The sequence below is a fragment of the Oncorhynchus kisutch genome, linkage group LG5 (assembly GCF_002021735.2).
Source record: "Oncorhynchus kisutch isolate 150728-3 linkage group LG5, Okis_V2, whole genome shotgun sequence".
NCBI classification, from domain to species: domain Eukaryota; kingdom Metazoa; phylum Chordata; class Actinopteri; order Salmoniformes; family Salmonidae; genus Oncorhynchus; species Oncorhynchus kisutch.
The window spans coordinates 35033670-35050493 of record NC_034178.2 but is presented as its reverse complement, the minus strand read 5'-3'; the positions used below and the strand labels follow the sequence as shown (position 1 = coordinate 35050493).

General features: G+C 44.8%; 1 protein-coding gene across 5 annotated transcripts in view; it reads left to right on the top strand.

Moving 5' to 3' along the window:
* LOC109890964 (protein NDRG3-like) overlaps positions 1-16824 on the top strand; it is a 62676-nt gene that overhangs the window by 27372 nt on the left and 18480 nt on the right. For all 5 annotated transcript variants that reach the window (XM_020483151.2, XM_020483152.2, XM_031824944.1 and 2 more), the window contains exons 2-3: positions 7079-7150; positions 8669-8701. In XM_020483151.2, coding sequence (XP_020338740.1) covers positions 7094-7150; positions 8669-8701 — 90 coding nt within the window. In that variant the 5' untranslated portion in view covers positions 7079-7093. The remainder of the gene's footprint in view (positions 1-7078; positions 7151-8668; positions 8702-16824) is intronic.

Sequence of the window (16824 nt, the reverse complement as noted above, 5' to 3'; positions counted from 1 at the left end):
TCTAAATCGTTCTTCCAGTAAATGGGTTTTTGTGAAATGTTCAGTGTAAAATGTTCATAGAGTTATATGGTTTGTTGAACTTTGAAATCAATGGTTTTTGTTTGGCATACATTTTAAGTGAAAAGTCTGAGTCAAGGCGTAATGCCCTTGCCATGGAATTGCCTATTTGTGGGTAGTGTATGTACAGAAAAGATCTGTGCTCAAGAAGGCATTCTTATTGCACTCATTTTTTGAGTTCCCGTTACTGTACTTTGTCTCAAATGATCTAGACTTTTGGAGATATTTGAATGGTCAGCTTTCAGGGTTTTGCCTCAACAATACTGAGGACAGTTTACACTGTTGAACCCAACTGTGGTTGCTAAATTGTTTGGGTTGGTCTGATGAGCGGTTTTATGTATATTATCATGGAAAGGTAATTTGGTCGTCATGACGTCACCAGTAGGGCTGCATGGAGGGGGGTGACGGCCCCCTTTTGTTGGCAACCAGGAGAGGAGAGATGGCGCCAGTGCTGTTCTGGAAGGGTCCACCTCTGTCTGTCTCAGATTGGGTTGTCATGATCTGTCACAGTGACAGTCAGCCATGGCCGTGTGGCTGCTCACCACAGATCCATACATTTCTACAGACTGACCTAGACCCAACCCACCTACCTGCGATCCGCATGGAGATACTCTCATATGCCCGTGTTGAATAAAGAATACCACCTTGCATTTGTTCCTATTTAATAATCTCGCAGAGAGAATGGGTGTGTGACAGTGTCTTGGTTATCTCTGAGTGTGAGCCTTGCTGTTTGGTTGTCACACTAACATGTACCGATGACCTTGTGGTTCTGTCATCCATCTTTGGGTCAGTGTTCTGCCCTGTAATGTAGACACACCAGACCTGTGTGTCTACACTACACCAGACCTGGGTGTCTGTCTACACTACACCAGACCTGGGTGTCTGTCTACACTACACCAGACCTGTGTGTCTACACTACACTAGACCTGTGTGTCTACACTACACTACACCAGACCTGGGTGTCTGTCTACACTATACCAGACCTGGGTATCTGTCTACACTACACCAGACCTGGGTGTCTGTCTACACTACACCAGACCTGGGTGTCTGTCTACACTACAGCAGACCTGTGTGTCTGTCTACACTACACCAGACCTGGGTGTCTGTCTACACTACACCAGACCTGGGTGTCTGTCTACACTACACCAGACCTGGGTGTCTGTCTACACTACACCAGACCTGGGTGTCTGTCTACACTACACCAGACCTGGGTGTCTGTCTACACTACACCAGACCTGGGTGTCTGTCTACACTACACCAGACCTGGGTGTCTGTCTACACTACACCAGACCTGGGTCCTGTAAACCTGTTATCTGGAGTAAGGTTCACCGTGGCACAACTCTCACATGAACCCCGCCTCATCTGCATTCTCATGCTCTCTCTCTCGCTCTCTCTCTAACCTTTTCTTTACCTCTGGCTCTCCCTCCTCCCTCTGTCCTGCCTCTCCACTCCAGTCTGAACAAGTAAGCAGTGCTAGGAATCCCCCACAGACCGTCCCTATCCGGCTCCTTGGCGGGGTAGCCTGCGAACAGGGTGGAGTGGGGCGTTCAAACACAGACAGTCGAGATTCTATTAGCAGCACTTAGCAGAACAGACACGTCAGCCGGCCCATTCAGCCTTATATATAGCAGGAGTAGCAGCACTGGTAGTGTCCTGGACAATGTTATAGATTGTAGCAGATTTTTTTGTTCTATTTCAATCTGTGGGTATAACGTCATGAGAACAATACATACAAGTAGAGCGTTTTCCACCGCTAGTGTTGAGTCAGAGGTTCTGTGCCATCTTCATGCTCTATAATCAACCCCCCCCCCCTTGATGTAACAGGGGTATCATTGCATTTCTGGCCTCAGAGAGAGCATTAGACACTGCAGAATCATGGGGGGGGGGGGGGTGTATTGGAAACCTGCTGATGATGCCAACTGATATGAGGTCTTAAATCAATATGGGAAATGCCTTTTTTAATCTCATAAGTACATTAGCAGATAAAATACCCCCGCAAGGAATAATGCAATTCTTTAAAAGCCCTCTAACAATAATGAGAGATGTCTTGCAGCGGATGTTCCGAATGAGAGAGACTTGACAGAGCGCGTGTGTGTGCACCTGTGTTTTGTTTGAATACGACAGGGTTGCCCCGTCCTTAGTGACTTTAGAGAGGGGGATGAGGCTCCCCTTTTGGCAGACAGATAAGCGCAGTGACTGCTATATGCCAGTGAGGGCTCTGATAATGAACTGAGCCTTGACCTGCTCTGACACACACACACACACACCGGTGACTGTGTTTTGATTTATTGCTTGTGGGAGGGTCAGGAAATTAAATCTCTGAGAGTGTCTGTGTGGTTGTGTTTTCCAATATGAAAGTGACAGGTTTAAGACATCGAAGTCATTATAAATTAACAATGTATTGTGTATTTGGCTGTTAATCCTTCAAAGATCCAGAGAAGTGCTTGGCATTGTGTGGGCTCAGTTTCAGATTATTCCTAACACTCTAACCCAGGCTGCTATTTTTGGTCAGAGAATTAGAGGGAAAATCTCTTCATTTCACACAATTATACTCTGGGGTGGATTATACCTTTCTTGCACTAACACTCGCATGTGTCTTTTGTCACTAGCACTAACTTGGCTGATAGCTGCTTTATTGAGGAAAGGTTGTAAGGATGACTGTGAGCTGGGTGGTAGCCTAGTGTCTAAGAGGTTGGTCCAGTAACCAAAAGGTTCCTGGTTTGAATCCCCGAGCTGACTATGCAAAAATCTGTCGACGTGCCCAAGAGCAAGGAATTGAAGCATTATTGCTCCTGTAAATCGCTCTGCATAAGAGTGTCTGCTAAGATATAAATATAAAATATGCGTGGTTGTCTCACCTAGCCACCTTAACATGAATGCACCAACTTTAAGTTATACACAGACTAAGCGCTCTAAACAGTGTGGAGGAGGGCACTGATGTGGAGCAGCCAGGGAAGATGTTTTTAGTGAAATCTTCCTGGTTTGAACACAGGTCAGTTAGTTGTACTTTTCAGAAGGTGGCCATGACAGGACCATTGAGTCACATAAAAGAAAGCAGGCATGGGATCTGGTATCAATTGTTGGCTGGGAGGGCAGCGTGCGCATCCCAGGAATTTGGCTTGGCATGTTTTCCTCGTTTAAAAAAAAATGCCTGACTACCAATCCAAAACACCTTCCCCACACACATAGGATTCTCTGTTCTTTAATTGGGACGGTCATTAAAGTTATTTGCCCCAAAATTAAACGGGACAGCCAGAAAACAGTCCCTCTATTTCAGCTTGTTGCCAGGGCCCTGCTCTCGCAGTAGATCCTTCAGTCATAGGGGACCTTAAGGTAGGTCAAATCAGGGTCACCATGGTAACATACAGGCAGGTTAGTTAACTCAGGGTCACCATTGTGACAATACGGTAGGTCAAATTAGGGTCACCATGGTGGTATCTAGGTAGGTTACCCTAGGCCTAGGGTTTCCATGGCGATGTCTAGGTAGGTAGAAATAAGGTCACCATGGCAACATGTAGGGGAATAATTCAGGGTCACCATGATGCCATTTTAAGGAAGGCTACCTCCAGAGTCAGCATCATGACTAGGTTCTCAGAAAAATGTGATCCATCATTGGAGCCTCTCCCAGACTGCGCTGCTCTTCAAGGTGAGATGGAGATAGATAGATGGAGAGGGGGAGGAGTGTAAATGTGTCCTCTCCATCGATCATTCAGCACCGGCTGCTGACAAGGCGGCTACAGGACTCCCTTTTGTTTCGCGCTGGCGTGTGTGTCTCAGCACTAGCCTAAAGCTAATAACACCTCTGACCCCCAGCTAGTCCAGGTCAGAGGGCAGGGCATCAATGGTGGGTTCTCCTTTAGACCAGTGGAGTTTCAGTCACACAGGATGGAAGATGGGGAACAGAGGAATACATAGTCAGACATTTTAAAATAGGACTATTTTAACTTGTAAATTCCTATAAAGTAGTATATTGCCAGGACTTTAGTAGTATATTGCCTGGTAGCTGGGGTGAAGACCTGAGCTTTCTTCAGTTTTGTGGCTGTGGTTTTTCTGAGACATGATCTCCAGTGATGTTTTTCCTAGCGCTTGGTCCCAAGTCTCTGTTGCAGTGTGGTGGGATTTTAACATTGATAGGAGAAGGCACTGGGAGCAGCATGCTGAGAGCTAAAATTGACCACGAGAACAGCTACTGTGTCTGTGTGTGTGTCCCTGCATCTCCTTAACCTTTTCATCCACGAGAGAGTTGATAGCCATACTGTATTCAGAATATCCATCATCCACCACCAGTCAGGCTTTCCAGGCAGTTATGCACCTCATTGTACTGTTTTAGCTGTTTCCGCAATTTCCCCTTCCCCCTTCCTCCATATTTATCCATGCACTTGACATGTTCTTAGAATCGTCTGATGTCAGAGGCATTTAACCAAATGTGAAAATGTCTCAGTCAAATATGTGTCCACAGAGAGCAAACGCATGCTTTGTCTATCCATCTGTCCTCTAGGCTATCTCCTCTTAACTCTCATTGCCTGAATAATCTCTGAATGACTGTATCTGAAGTGTGTTACATGGCACTGTGGATGAATGTGACCACAGGGAAGGAGTTAGATGATTTAGTGTCTCTCTCCAGACCTACACTGCCCCGATCTGTTCCTCCCATTACAGTCTATCTCTTCCCCTTGTCTCTTTGGCTCTCATTTGTCCCAAGGGGCTCCTAGCTTAGAATAAACATCGCCGGCTTTGTCTCTATGGCAACCGCAGCACACTGCGTATAGTAGAATGTGAATCTGTTGGAGACTGAGGTGTCTAGACGTGACCTGGTGTTCTTATAGTTAACGTGGGACAGGGTCGGGCCAAAGACAATATACAGTACAATAAAATACAATACCACTTCCTATTGTGGGATGGCTCTTAGGGACTTACCCCCCCCCCCCCCCCCCCCCCCAAATGAGAGAGGGCAATTCCACGATAACTGAATTATGCCAAATGTATGCCAAACAAAAGTTTAACAAACCATACAACTCTCTGCACAATGACTACTTCGAACAATTTAAACAGTAAAAAAAGTACATTAACTGTAAAATACAGTACAAAATACATTACAGTAAAATATCCCTGTTATTCTGTTACCAAACTTTGTATCGGCACAGTTCTTCCTGTAAATGTGTTTTTATCAAATATTCAGTGGAAATTGTTAAAAGTAGTCATTGTGCATGGAGTTCTGTGGTTTGTTGAATGTTTAAATGAATGGTTTTTGTTTATTATTCATTTTTAAAGTGAAAAATCTGGGTCTCTGTGTAATTCCATTTACCAAGTAATTTCCAAGAGCAATTAAGGTTTGTTTGTCAGGTAACCCAGTACGGGTCAAAGGAGTTGAGGTGTGAAATGAAGCTGTTTGTCTGTCATTTGGGTATAAGCCTGACCCTGCCCCCTGGGGGCTGCGTTAGCCGATTTAGAAGGCTATGATTACAGTTGGCCTTTGCTACCGGCCCACTTTCTGTGTCAGCCAGAGGAAGTGTTGGATTTATCCAGCCAATCCGCTCAAGCATGCAAATATTTGTTTTTCTTTTTTCTAGCTTCTTGTCAAAATATTATTTAGTTCCTTTGAGCCGGATTTGTCAACCAGGATTGCTGGGCATATTTTCACCCTGTTAAGTACTGTCAACTCTTGATGTGCAGGCATAAACTACCGTTTTGCTTACTTTTATGTGATGGAACTTCCAGTCTGTTTCAGGAAGACAGTGAAGTCTTGCCACAGGGATATATTATGTTATGTATATTATATTTCACTCATCAGACGGAGGCTCTTTACACTGGTCATTATGGCAGGTCTAAGAACAGCCTAATGGTTCCTGCTGACTCAAACTGGGATGACGTAATCTGTGGAGTGGAGCTGTTCTGGTTGGCTGAGTTCCAGGCAGTCCAAGCAAATCACCAACCCACCCTGAAGGTTAAATGCTACCTCAGCTCAAGGTTGTCCGAGGCGGGCCCGGACACAGGAAGTGATTGTAGTACTTGAACTCCCATTGGCTGTTGTCAATCCAATACCCATGGCCTTTTCTTTTGAAGACCAGCCTTCACTCTATTTGTACTGTACATTTTTAGAGCAATTTTTCTGTTAATTGAGCTTTTTTAACATGAGGATACAAAAAATATAGGTGAGAGTTAGTTACAATATGGGCTCAGTTTTATTTTATTCTGTTGTTAGAAGCATTGACCTAAGAGAAGGCCTCGAGATGATATCTCCTGTTATCCGTAACATGATCTTGTCTCTCAGAGAGCCAGGTAACAGAACACCATTAAGGTCCTCACCTTGAGCAGGCGGCGATGGGGTAAAAGGGGCTGGGGCTGGCGGGGGTGATTTCGTGCCGCCCGGGCGTCGTCTCTCTCGGTGTAATTGTTTGCCAGGACAAACTGAGGCCTCAAGGGGAAAACAAATGAGGAGGGACTTGTGTGGTATCCCTGCTTGCCTTTCTTCCTGCCTGCCTGGTCCCTGGGTATAAACTATGAAAGGATAGATAGATAGATAGATAGATAGATAGATAGATAGATAGATAGAATCACCTTTTACACAGACAGTCAGAATTCTCTTGAACCCCTCAGCTCCATCATCATCATCATCATCCTCATCACGTGTGTCACGGCGACACTGTTCAGGAGAGTCCCAGGGGAGGAATGACAGGGCACGACACACGGCTGCCTGCCTCTCTCATCCCACATAAACAGATCAATCAGCCTGATGTGTCGTTACTAACTGCTCCCATGTTAACTAATAGCGAGAAGCTGACATGAATCTGAACATCTTATTGACGCAGCAGGGGTCTCTCAGATCTTCTTTGTGTTTGCATTGACACATACCGTCATACAAAGACTATTATTTGCATGTTTATTATTCGTTATAATTGTGCAGCTCTAATTTCTGAAGATGTGCTATGTATGCCATGTGTAGCTCACAGAGAGGAAGACAAAGAAATACACCTGTCTGTCTCTCTCTCTCTGTCTCTCTCTCTCTCTCTCTGTGGCGTAGTGACAAGACAGAAGGATGGATGAGCTACAGGACGTGCAGTTGACTGAGATCAAGCCCCTGCTGACCAATAAGGTGAGAGGATGAGATGACCACTTGCATGGAAGATTTATACATACACAAACAGATGTGCAGAATGTTGCCTATACATGACACACAGAGACTTATTCTGTATTTGTCTCCAGTGTGAACAGTGCCTCGCTCCCCACTCCAGAGCGCTGTTCATCAAAGTGAATTATTTATCATCTCAGCTTCGCTGTAGTGAGGGAAGAGTCAATAGAAGAACAAAAAGCAAGAGATGGAGTTAGGCTTGAGAGAGAGAGAGAGAGAGAGAGAGAGAAACAGAGGATAGAGAGAGAGACGGAGGAAAGAGGGGGAAAAGATGAAAGGGGAAGCTAGCATAAACTGCTCTTTTTTTGTAAGCTTGAAAGATTCAGGTGAGAGGGAAAAAACCTCCAGCAGATCAAAGCTTTCTTCCCACGGTTCCTCTAGGACCTCAGTCTACACTGCAGCATCAGGGAGGGCATGAGCTCCGAGCCTGCCTTGGAGAAGGAAGTCAGCCCATCTGTGTAAATTGACCGCTATTAAACCCAGAGGGGGATATTCTGTTCCAGACAGTTCCAGTGCGACCTGGAATTTTGATTTAGGAGCACCAGTACGCCTAGAAAAATGACAGATTCTAGCTTTATTACCCCAAATATTTTGCATTGTGCTCCTAAATTTCTTTGTGTACATCTACGTTTTTTAAACTCAGGCGCATATACGTGCTCCTTGTGAAACAAAGGTCAGCGTAGAGCCCTGTAGACTCTCTGCTTCACAGGAAATAAGTTGATGTATAGGTTGAGGCAGAGGGTGCTGCGCCATGCATCATGGGCTGAACAGGCCATTTATCACCTGACAGTGGTGCTGGTGAAGTGGGCTGGCAATGGAAAGAGAGGAAGAGGAGAAGTGCGAGGGTTCACTCCCGTCATTATCTGTCCACGTTAAGCAGACCGCCTGCCTTCCCTCCTTTGGGACAACAACTCCCATTGTTAGGGTAGAGACAAGACCACCTTGTCAATATATACAGTATCTCGGCTGTGGACCGGTTGAAGGAAGTAAGGCAGAATCATGAGCTCATCTGAATTAATGGGTTTATGGCTGACCACTCACTCCATCTAGTGGCCAGGCCACCTCATTAAGAACCAAGCAGACACTCACAGGAGCCTGCAGGATAGATGTGAGGACATACAGACGGTAATGATATTATAGGTGAGGGAGATAGATGGGATAGCATATTCCGTCTGTCAATCAGCCAGTGCATGTATACTGAAACTCCCATAGTCGTGTTTTCTAAAATACTGTAGGGCTCCCGAGTGGAGGCACTACATCTCAGTGCTACAGGCGTCACTACAGACCCTGGTTCGATTCCAGGCTGAATCACAATTGGGAGTCCCATAGGGCGGTGCACAATTGGCTCAGCACAGTTAGGGTTTGGCCGGGGTAGGGCGTCATTTTAAATAAGAATTTGTTCTTAACCAACTTGCCTAGTTAAATATGTTTTCTAACATCCAACACCTCATTAACATACCTTTCTTTCCTCTTTTCTCTCAGAATTCCCGTAACTTCCAGGACTTTGACTGCCAGGTGAGTGTCTCCAGTTCTATAAACGGATGCTGTTTTGTACTGATCTATTTCAGTGATGTGATTCAGGCCAGGAGAGCTTTGAAAGGGCTCTCCTCTCACTTCCTGTTAATTGAGCCAAACAGAGGGAAAGTGTTCTGCTCAGGTAACAAGTGGTGGTTTGGGGACATAGCCTCATTCTGATTCTCCTGCTACTGCATTTAGTTTGCAGTAGCATGGATTTAACTGGAGTTCCTTTCTCACAATGAAGAGTCTGCAGGTGGAATGGTGATGCAGAGTTTGTGGTAGTATACGTTTAAACACAGATCTTGGATCAGATTCCCCTACCTCCAATCCTAACAATCACCATGAGAGGGGGGGAAACATCTGACCCTGTATCACTGGCTAAGGGCAGCATCTATCTACTGATGCTAATTTCACAAGCCAAGTGGTGGAAAACATGTTGCTTGTGAGACTGGCTCAGCTTGTTTATTTGTTGATGTGTACGCAGCAAACGACAAACAGCAGCATTAGTAGTGACCTTTGGGTCACCCTCCCACTGGACTTAAACTCATAGCTATGCCGCCACTCCCCAGCTCCTGTGCGGTGTGTGAGTCTGCTGATGGGGGAGTTGAGGCCGAGCCATGGAGAGTGCGGGACAGCCTGGCGTTCATAGTGGGCCTCCAGCCATGCAAGGCTCAGTGGGGTGTACTACGAATCACGTTTGAGGAATTAGTGAGGTTACTTTGTTCAACTCTTAGTTCATCTCGGGTTAACCGGTACCACAAAAGTGGCTCACCTTTTAGCCAGGTACATTTCTATGGCAACCTATCCTTCAGAATTAACCTGCTCTGGAGCAGGCTAACTCCATGTATCTTTAGTCCGGGAGTTGAGGACCAATTAAATCAGATTCCCTCCCTCTCGCAAAGATTGTGCCTCCATCCCCTTGGACAAGCCACGGGCGATATGAACATGCAGTTACAAGCCTAGCTCGAGCAGGCTCAAGTAAGGGGCGGGTGCATGATCAATATCTACCTTTTGTAACGTGGATATTGCCTGAGGTGGAATGTGAAGTTAACTGAAGCTGGCTAGCTTTATAAAAGCCTGAGTAGATCTAGCTTGCTTCGTACTATTGACGGCTTGGTTGTTTAGCAACAAACCGATGTATTTGCAACTATGGGGAAAAACAGATGGGGTTGGCTTTGTTGACAACATGTGAATTATATTTTGTCTCCAATGTTTATTGAAAATATAAATCCATTTGCACAGTGAGCACTTGTTGTCTCTCAAATACATTGTTACAGTTGTTGGTTAGCTCGCTATAGCAGATGTTTGTCAAAACACCTCAAAATAAGACATGGTTTCAAGAACAAGATGAAACAAACTGAAACTAGCCACTTACTGTTCCCCCACATGGCAGTTTCTTGTCATTCTTGCTCGCTATTTGGTCATCCAGAATAACAACAACACGCTGACTTCTGCACCATGGAAGCATGCACATCGTTTTCATGACGTTGTCAGCTAACCCATCTATACCATCTATACCATTCTGGTTAAACTGTGATAGACTTAGGGTTCATCATGAGATGGGGTTCATCATGGGGTGGTTGTGGTTACGGGAGCCATTTTGGTTCTGGAGTTGTATCTGTCAGTTGCTCTGGTATGGTTCTCTATTAATCTAGAATTGAACAAGTGATGTTTTATTCCATGATTAAGGTTTTATTTTGATGCTTTGAACTTCCAGATTCTGGTGTGTTAAGTTGTTGTAAGGCCCTGTTCTGTGGACAAACCTTTTATGGAATAATACTGAGTCGTGACTCGTTAAACCACACCAGCCTGAGGCCCTGAGGATCACGACAACAGCCAATGAATGCCTTTCGTTCTCCATTACACAGCGAATCACTGCTTCACTGCCATGTAACACTGAGTGGGAAGAAGAAGAAGAGGAGGAGTGGTTTCTGTCATATTGTGTGATGTCTAAACACATTTCAAACACCCAAATAGAACTGCCAGACAGGATAATTATTAGTGATGGGGGGGATCGATACAGTTACATATCGGGATATTATTTTTTTAACAATGTCTTGTTCTGTGCTTCTACACCTGCATTGCTTGCTGTTTGGGGTTTTAGGCTGGGTTTCTGTACAGCACTTTGAGATATCAGCTGATGTACGAAGGGCTATATAAATAAATTTGATTTGATTTGATTTGATTCTGACCTGCGTTAGTTGGCTGTATTTTCACCAAAACGCCAGTATTTTTCCTTCCTAGCTTGTGCTCCATCTTCTTTTTAAATAGGGAGACAATTTGTTTTCAGCACTTTAATGTCCATGACTGATCAGACATCTGGTCAATGTTTGGAATATTGAATTGCAGTAAAATCATAGTGTCGAATCGCGATACATAAAGAATTCATTTCATTGCAATACATATCGTATCGGCACCTAAGTATCATGATAATATCGTACCAAGAGGTCCCTGGTCATTTCCAGCCCTAGTTATTATTAACAGACATACATACATACATACATACATACATACAGTGGGGAGATCAAGTATTTGATACACTGCCGATTTTGCAGGTTTTCCATCTTACAAAGCATGAGGTCTGTAATTTTTTATCATAGGTACACTTCAACTGTGAGAGACGGAATCTAAAACAAAAATCCAGAAAATCACATTGTATGATTTTTAAGTAATTCATTTGCATTTTATTGCATGACATAAGTATTTGATCACCTACCAACCAGTAAGAGTTCAGGCTCTCACAGACCTGTTAGTTTTTCTTTAAGAAGCCCTCCTGTTCTCCACTCATTACCTGTATTAACTGCACCTGTTTGAACTCGTTACCTGTATGAAAGACACCTGTCCACACACTAAATCAAACAGACTCCAACCTCTCCACAATGGCCAAGACCAGAGAGCTGTGTAAGGACATCAGGGATAAAATTGTAGACCTGCACAAGGCTGGGATGGGCTACAGGACAATAGGCAAGCAGCATGGTGAGAAGGCAACAACTGTTGGCGCAATTTTTTGAAAATGGAAGAGGTTTAAGATGACGGTCAATCACCCTCAGTCTGGGGCTCCATGCAAGATCTCACCTCGTGGGGCATCAATGATCATGAGGAAGGTGAGGGATCAGCCCAGAACTACACGGCAGGACCTGGTCAATGACCTGAAGAGAGCTGGGACCACAGTCTCAAAGAAAACCATTAGTAACACACTACGCCGTCATGGATTAAAATCCTGCAGCGCACGCAAGGTCCTCCTGCTCAAGCCAGCGCATGTCCAGGCCCGTCTGAAGTTTGCCAATGACCATCTGGATGATCCAGAGGAGGAATGGGAGAAGGTCATGTGGTCTGATGAGACAAAAATAGGGCTTTTTGGTCAAAACTCCACTCGCCGTGTTTGGAGGAAGAAGAAGGATGAGTACAACCCCAAGAACACCATCCCAACCGTGAAGCATGGAGGTGGAAACATCATTCTTTGGGGATTCTTTTCTGCAAAGGGGACAGGATGACTGCACCGTATTGAGGGGAGGATGGATGGGGCTATGTATCGTGAGATCTTGGCCAACAACCTCCTTCCCTCAGTAAAAGCATTGAAGATGGGTCGTGGCGGGGTCTTCCAGCATGACAACAACCCGAAACACACAGCCGTTGAGCATCTCAAGGTCCTGGAGTGGCCTAGCCAGTCTCCAGACCTGAACCCAATAGAAAATCTTTGGAGGGACCTGAAAGTCCGTATTGCCCAGCGACAGCCCCGAAACCTGAAGGATCTGGAGAAGGTCTGTATGGAGGAGTGGGCCAAAATCCCTGCTGCAGTGTGCGCAAACCTGGTCAAGAACTACAGGAAATGTATGATCTCTGTAATTGCAAACAAAGGTTTCTGTACCAAATATTAAGTTCTGCTTTTCTGATGTATCAAATACTTGTCATGCAATAAAATGCAAATTAATAACTTAAAAATCATACAATGTGATTTTCTGGATTTTTTATTTAGATTCCGCCTCTCACAGTTGAAGTGTACCTATGATAAAAATAACAGACCTCTACATACTTTGTAAGTAGGAAAACGTGCAAAATCGGCAGTGTATCAAATACTTGTTCTCCCCACTGTACGTACATACATACATACGTACAGATGATGGTTGGCTTTTCAACTGTTTGGATGCTGCCTCTCAGGCTGTAAAGGGTTAACTAACACTGTCTCTCTCAGCCTCCTGCAGTCTTGCCTGTTCCCTGCATCACCTCCTGGTGCATTCGGAAAGTATTCAGACCCCTTGACTTTTTCCACGTTTTGTTACGTTACAGCCTTATTCTAAAACTTTTTTTTTTAAATGTGTCATCAATCTACACACAATACCCCATATGTTTCTACAACTTGATTGTAGTCCACCTGTGGTAAATTCAACTGATGTTTGGACATGATTTGGAAAGGTACACACCTGTCTATATAAGGTTCCACAGTTGACAGCGCATGTCAGAGTAAAAAACAAGCCATGAGGTCAAAAGGAATTGTCCGTAGAGCTCCGAGACGACAGGGTTGTGTCGACGCACAGAAATGGGGAAGTGTACCAAAAAATATCTGCAGCATTGAAGGTCCCAAGAACACAGTGGCCTCCATCATTCTTAAATGGGAGAAGTTTGGAACCACCAAGAATCTTCCTAGAACTGGCTGCCAGACCAAACTGAGCAATTGGGCTAGAAGGGCCTTGGACAGGGAGGTGACCAAGAGCCCAATGATCACTCTGACAGAGCTCCAGAGTTCCTCTGTGGAGATGGGAGAACCTTCCAGAAGGACAACCAACTCTGCAGCAATCCACCAATCAGGCTTTTATGATAGAGTGGCCAGATGGAAGCCATTTCTCAGTAAAAGGCACATGACACCCCTCTTGACGTTTGCCAAAAGGCACCTAAAGGACTCTCAGACCATGAGAAACAAGATTCTCTGGTCTGATGAAACCAAGATGGAACTCTTTGGCCTGAATGCCAAGCATCATTTTTGGAGGAAACCTTGCACCATCCCTACGGTTAAGCATGGTGGTGGCAGCATCATGCTGTGGGGATGTTTTTCAGTGGCAGGGACTGGGTGGCTAGTCAGGATCAAGGAAAAGTTTAACAGAGAAAAGTACAGAGGTCTTTGATGAAATCCTGCTCCAGAGCACCTTACTGGGGTGAAGGTTCACCTTCCAACAGGACAATAACCCTAAGCACACAGCCAAGACAATGCAGGAGTGGCTCAACTAGAGCCCAGACTTGAACCCAATCGAGCATCTCTGAAGAGACCCCAAATATCTGTGTAGCGATGTTCCCCATCCAACCTGACAGAGCTTGAGAGGATCTGCAGAGAAGAATGGGAGAAACTCCCCAAATACAGGTGTGCCAAGATTGTAGCGTCATACCCAAGAAGACTCGAGGCTGTAATCGCTGCCAAAGGTGCTTCAACAAAGTACTGATTAAAGGGTTATGAATACTTATGCAAATGTGATATTTACAACAATTTTGTTACTGTTTTTGCTTTGTCATGATAGGATATTGTGTGTAATTTGATGCCCCCCGAATTTAATCAATTTTAGTATAAGGCTGTAACTTAACAAAATGTGAAAGTCAAGGGGTCTGAATACTTTCCAAATGCACTGTATCTACTGCAGGTAGGAAAGTAAGCATCCCCAGTGGAGCAGGGCTGGTGCATGCTCTCCTTCTCCAGGTGGTCCTGTCTCTCCTTCTCCAGGTTGTCCTGTCTGTGCACCCATCCACCCTTCATCCATATACATAGGCCTTGTCACTCACACACACACACATTCAGACATACAGTATTGTCTTCACTTTTGCCACATCCAACAGACAACCTGCAGTGTTTACATCTAGCCAGCGTCATTTTTACAGAAGCTCCCATTAGTCGGTCCACTGCTGCACAGCTGTGATGTCATCACCCAGAGAGTGTGTGTGTGTGTGTGTGTGTGTGTGTGTGTGTGTGTGTGTGTGTGTGTGTGTGTGTGTGTGTGTGTGTGTGTGTGTGTGTGTGTGTGTGTGTGTGTGTGTGTGTGTGTGTGATGAATGGGGGAGACTGGGCCGAAGGGATGCTGCCCATGTCTTACATCACAGGGAGGCATCCACTAGCTGTGTCACCCTCCCTCCCTTCACACATGTTCATTTACACTGTTGCGGCAATTCGGGAAACAAAATGATGGAGCTAGAAATGGCTATGCTTTCAAAATGGAAACGTGTGAAGTGATTCTAAATGAGTGCAGTCCCAGGAGACCTGCTTTGGCAGCTGCAGTAATACGAAGGCGCGAGTAATGGGATGCTTAGCTCTGTTACAACATCACAATTTAGTTCTCCTTGCAAAGATAATGGTGTATGCCTAATTCATTTCAAATGTTATTGTTCTCCTATGTACAGTAAATATACTGCGCAAAAATATAAACGCAACATGTGACAACTTCTTCATTTTTTTTTTACTGCGTTACACTTCATAGAAGGAAATCAGTCAATTGAAAAAAATGCATTAGGCCCTAATCTATTGATTTCACATGACTGAAAATACTGATGCGCATCTGCTGGTCACATCTTGTGTCCCCTGCCCAGTATTCATGGACACAACTCTCAGACGATAAACATATGCTATTCAGGTAGGATCTTAGATCAGACAACCAGTCAGTATCTGGTGTGACCACCATTTGCCTCATGCAGCGTGACACATCTCCTCTGCATAGAGTTGATCCAGCTGTTGATTGTGACCTTTGGAATGTTGTCCCACTCTTCTTCAATGGCTGTGCGAAGTTGCTGGATATAGGCGGGAACTGGAACACGCTTTCGTACATGTGTTCCAGCTGTCGTACACCTCAATGGGTGAGATGTCTGGTGGGTATGCAGGCCATGGTAGAACTGGGACATTTCCAACTTCCAGGAATTGTGTACAGAAAGCGTTGTGACATGGGGCTGTGCATTATCATGTTGAAACATGAGGTGATGGCGGCAGATGAATGGCACGACAATGGGCCTCAGGATCTTGTGACTGTATCTCTGTGCATTCAAATTGCCGTCAATAAAATGCAATTGTGTTTGTTGTCCGTAGCTTATGCCATAACCCCACTGTCACAACGTTGACATCAGCAAACCACTTGCTCAGACAACACCATACACATGGCCTGCGGTTGTCAGGCCGGTTGGACGCACTACCAAATTCTCTAAAATGACATTGGAAAGGGGGATACCAAGTCAGTTGTACAACTGAATTCCTTCAATTTAAATATGTCTTCTGCATTTAACCCAACCCCTCTGAATCAGACATGTGCCGGGATCTACCTTAATCAACATCCACGGCACCTGGAGAACAGTGCCTTGCTCAGGGGCAGAACGACAGATTTTTACCTTGTCAGCTCGGGGATTTGATCCAGCAACATTTCGGTTACTGGCCCAACGCTCTAACCACTAACCACCTGCCACCCGTCACAAGCAGATTTTAGAGTGGCCTTTTATTCTCCCCAACACAAGGTGCACCTGTGTAATGATCATACTTTTTAATCAGCTTCTTGATATGCCAAACGTGTCAGGTGGTTGGATTATCTTGGCAAAGGAGGAATGCTCACTAACAGGGATGTAAACAAATGTGTGCATAAAACCTTGGAGAAATAAGCTTTTTGTGCATATGGAACATTTCTGGGATATTTTATTTCAGCTCATGAAACATGGGACAAACACTTTACGTTGCATTTATTTTTCTTCATTGTAGACTAGAATGAATGTAAAGAACCTGACAATAACTTCAGCTTGACCTTGGCCTCCTCCAGGAAATGCACTGTCCTCTCTCTTCCCCTTCAGTGGGTGAAATGTCTTGGTATAGCATCAAACTGGGATTGCAAATCATTGCTGTGGCCCCCTGTGTTTTGCTGATCTCATTTAGCCCAAGAGATGGCGCTGTAAGACTGTCTGATGGTACGGTGCAGATCTTTAGCGTGATGTGCCAGTACACAGTGTTGGGTAGGTTTACTTTCTAAATTGTAATCAGTTACTAGTTACCTGCCCAAAATTGTAAACTGTTATTTTGGGATTACCCGAACTCAGTAACATAATCCGATTACATTCAGTTACTTTTAGATGACTTTCCCCTTAAGAAGCATTAGAAGAAGACAAAAATATAT